Raw genomic sequence first — 1,883 nt, 5'->3', positions numbered from 1 at the left:
GAGCCAGGATGAGGTTTGAGACTGCGAGGGAACGTTAATTGTGTCGAGACTTGGACGCAGGCGGGTGACTGGCAGGATGTGATCCGCACCTTTGTGCTGTCGCTTCCGCAGAAATCGTTCCCTTGGCGTGTAGACGGTTGCGAGCGCCTTCTGCTGTCCCTGAGGGGGGAGAATGTCAGTGAGTGGGGCGGGTGGTGGAGGGAAGGTGCAGCCTTCCTCCGAAAGCAGGATGTGTGGGGCATGTGGCCCGTCGGATGAAGGCACTTCCCTCCTTCCCTGCTTTCCCATCACTCTACTTCCCTGTGAAACCCTCTATTTCTGGGGTTTGGAACCCCAGAGGTAAACTTAGGCACAAATCCCAGTAGTCCTGGTGATCTGGCAGCTGATCCGTGCCCTTCAAACCAAGCCCCGGGAGCTCCGTAGCAGCGCCGTTGTCCTCGTTTGACTCCTGAATTGATCTTCCCTCCCCAGCCGCTGCCGCGTCTCCGTCACGCATTAAACATGGGCGGGCGTGGCGTGGCGCAGCACCGCCGGGACGCAGCGCGTGGGTGTCGCTGGGGAGGCTGCCAAGGCCCGTTAGCACGCTGCGTAAAGGTCTGGGAGGGACGGTGTTTTCAAAGGGGTTTAACGGGCGACGTGTCGCTGTGGGTCTCGAGCCCAGCGCGTCCCCAAAAGGAGAGAAATCTGGGGAGAGAAACCGTCGGGATCGTTGCCTCAGTGTCCGGGAGCGGTACAGGATTTATCCTGGGGTTTTCCCATCTCAACACAGGTGTCTTTATTGCAGGCCCCAAGATATTATCGTGTTCATCATTGGAGGGGCAACTTACGAAGAGGCACTGACTGTCTATAACCTCAACCGCACCAACCCGGGGGTGGGCGGGACCACAATCCACAACACGAAGAGGTAATAACCACGTGTCCTCTGGGTTCTGTATGGGAAGCTGCTGACGTGAGTGGTTGCGACGCCTGAGGGATCTTCACGGCGCGGTACGATGCAGAAGCGGGGGCGAAGGGTGGGAGCCCAGCTCTGCTCGCCGTGGCCGAGCGGAAGGGTTTACGTGCGCTTTACTGAACTCGGGCAGGGAAGCAGGTGTGTGGAGTATGTCCTGCTTGTCATGCACCACACGCTCCCGTAGGAACGAGGAGCCAGGGCGGCACACCCCACTGAGCGCGGGGCGCGCCTGCCTGTGGCAGCGGGGAGGCTCACGCCCCTGCGATGGGAAGGGAGGTCTGCGGGTGCGCTGCGAGCGCCGCCCACGAACCTGCGGGGTGTCGGCCGTGTCCTTGGCGTTTCTCCCCGGAGAACGGAGCTTTCCTTCTCGCTTGGCTGTACGTGTTGCCTTTCCTGGGAGGCCAGACGTTTGTAAGGCCTTAATCCCTCCAGGAGCGGAGCAATGCCGGGGAGCGCTGATGCGCTGAGCTTCCCGGATTTCCCAGGTCGCTGGCTCCGGGCTGTTCCAGCCCTGAGTGTCGGAGCTGGAAGGGCTGGTGTGGGGCAGTGCTGGTGGTATCTCGCATCCCCGGCGCTGAGCTGAGCGAGCCATTCCGAAGGGTCTCGCTCGGGATTTACGGAGCACAGAAAATTCCTGTTGGTGCCGAGTGCCCAGTTTACTCCCTGTGCAGCGTCTGGTTATAAGCACAGACAGTGTTTTCTGAACCCAAATTACTCATCCGCAGTTTTGAGCGCAGGTGAAAATTTAGGCCATCGAGGGGGTTGTTTGCCATCGGCACGACTTGCCGGCCGAGCAGCGGAGCGCCAATTCTCCCGGTACCCACCCTGCTCCTCCCCACCGCGCCGCTCCGTAACGACGTAGCCGGGAGCCGGTCGGTGACGGGACGGAGGGGTAACGGCAGGGGAGGGGCGGGGGGGCCCCCACCCTCAC

The 1,883-nt window shown here is 61.4% G+C and overlaps 1 protein-coding gene across 1 annotated transcript in view; it reads left to right on the top strand.

Moving 5' to 3' along the window:
* Positions 1-1,883, top strand: part of LOC104506705 (vacuolar protein sorting-associated protein 45-like) — a gene marked incomplete at its 5' end in the record, with an annotated part of 15,992 nt that overhangs the window by 6,639 nt on the left and 7,470 nt on the right. Inside the window, one exon of the mRNA XM_010147739.1 lies at positions 785-904. Within this exon, the coding sequence (XP_010146041.1) occupies positions 785-904 (120 nt within the window). The remainder of the gene's footprint in view (positions 1-784; positions 905-1,883) is intronic.

Source organism: Eurypyga helias, unplaced genomic scaffold (assembly GCF_000690775.1).
Source record: "Eurypyga helias isolate BGI_N326 unplaced genomic scaffold, ASM69077v1 scaffold16152, whole genome shotgun sequence".
Classification (NCBI taxonomy): domain Eukaryota; kingdom Metazoa; phylum Chordata; class Aves; order Eurypygiformes; family Eurypygidae; genus Eurypyga; species Eurypyga helias.
Note: the sequence above shows the minus strand (reverse complement) of the source record. Positions and strands in the feature narration are given on the sequence as shown.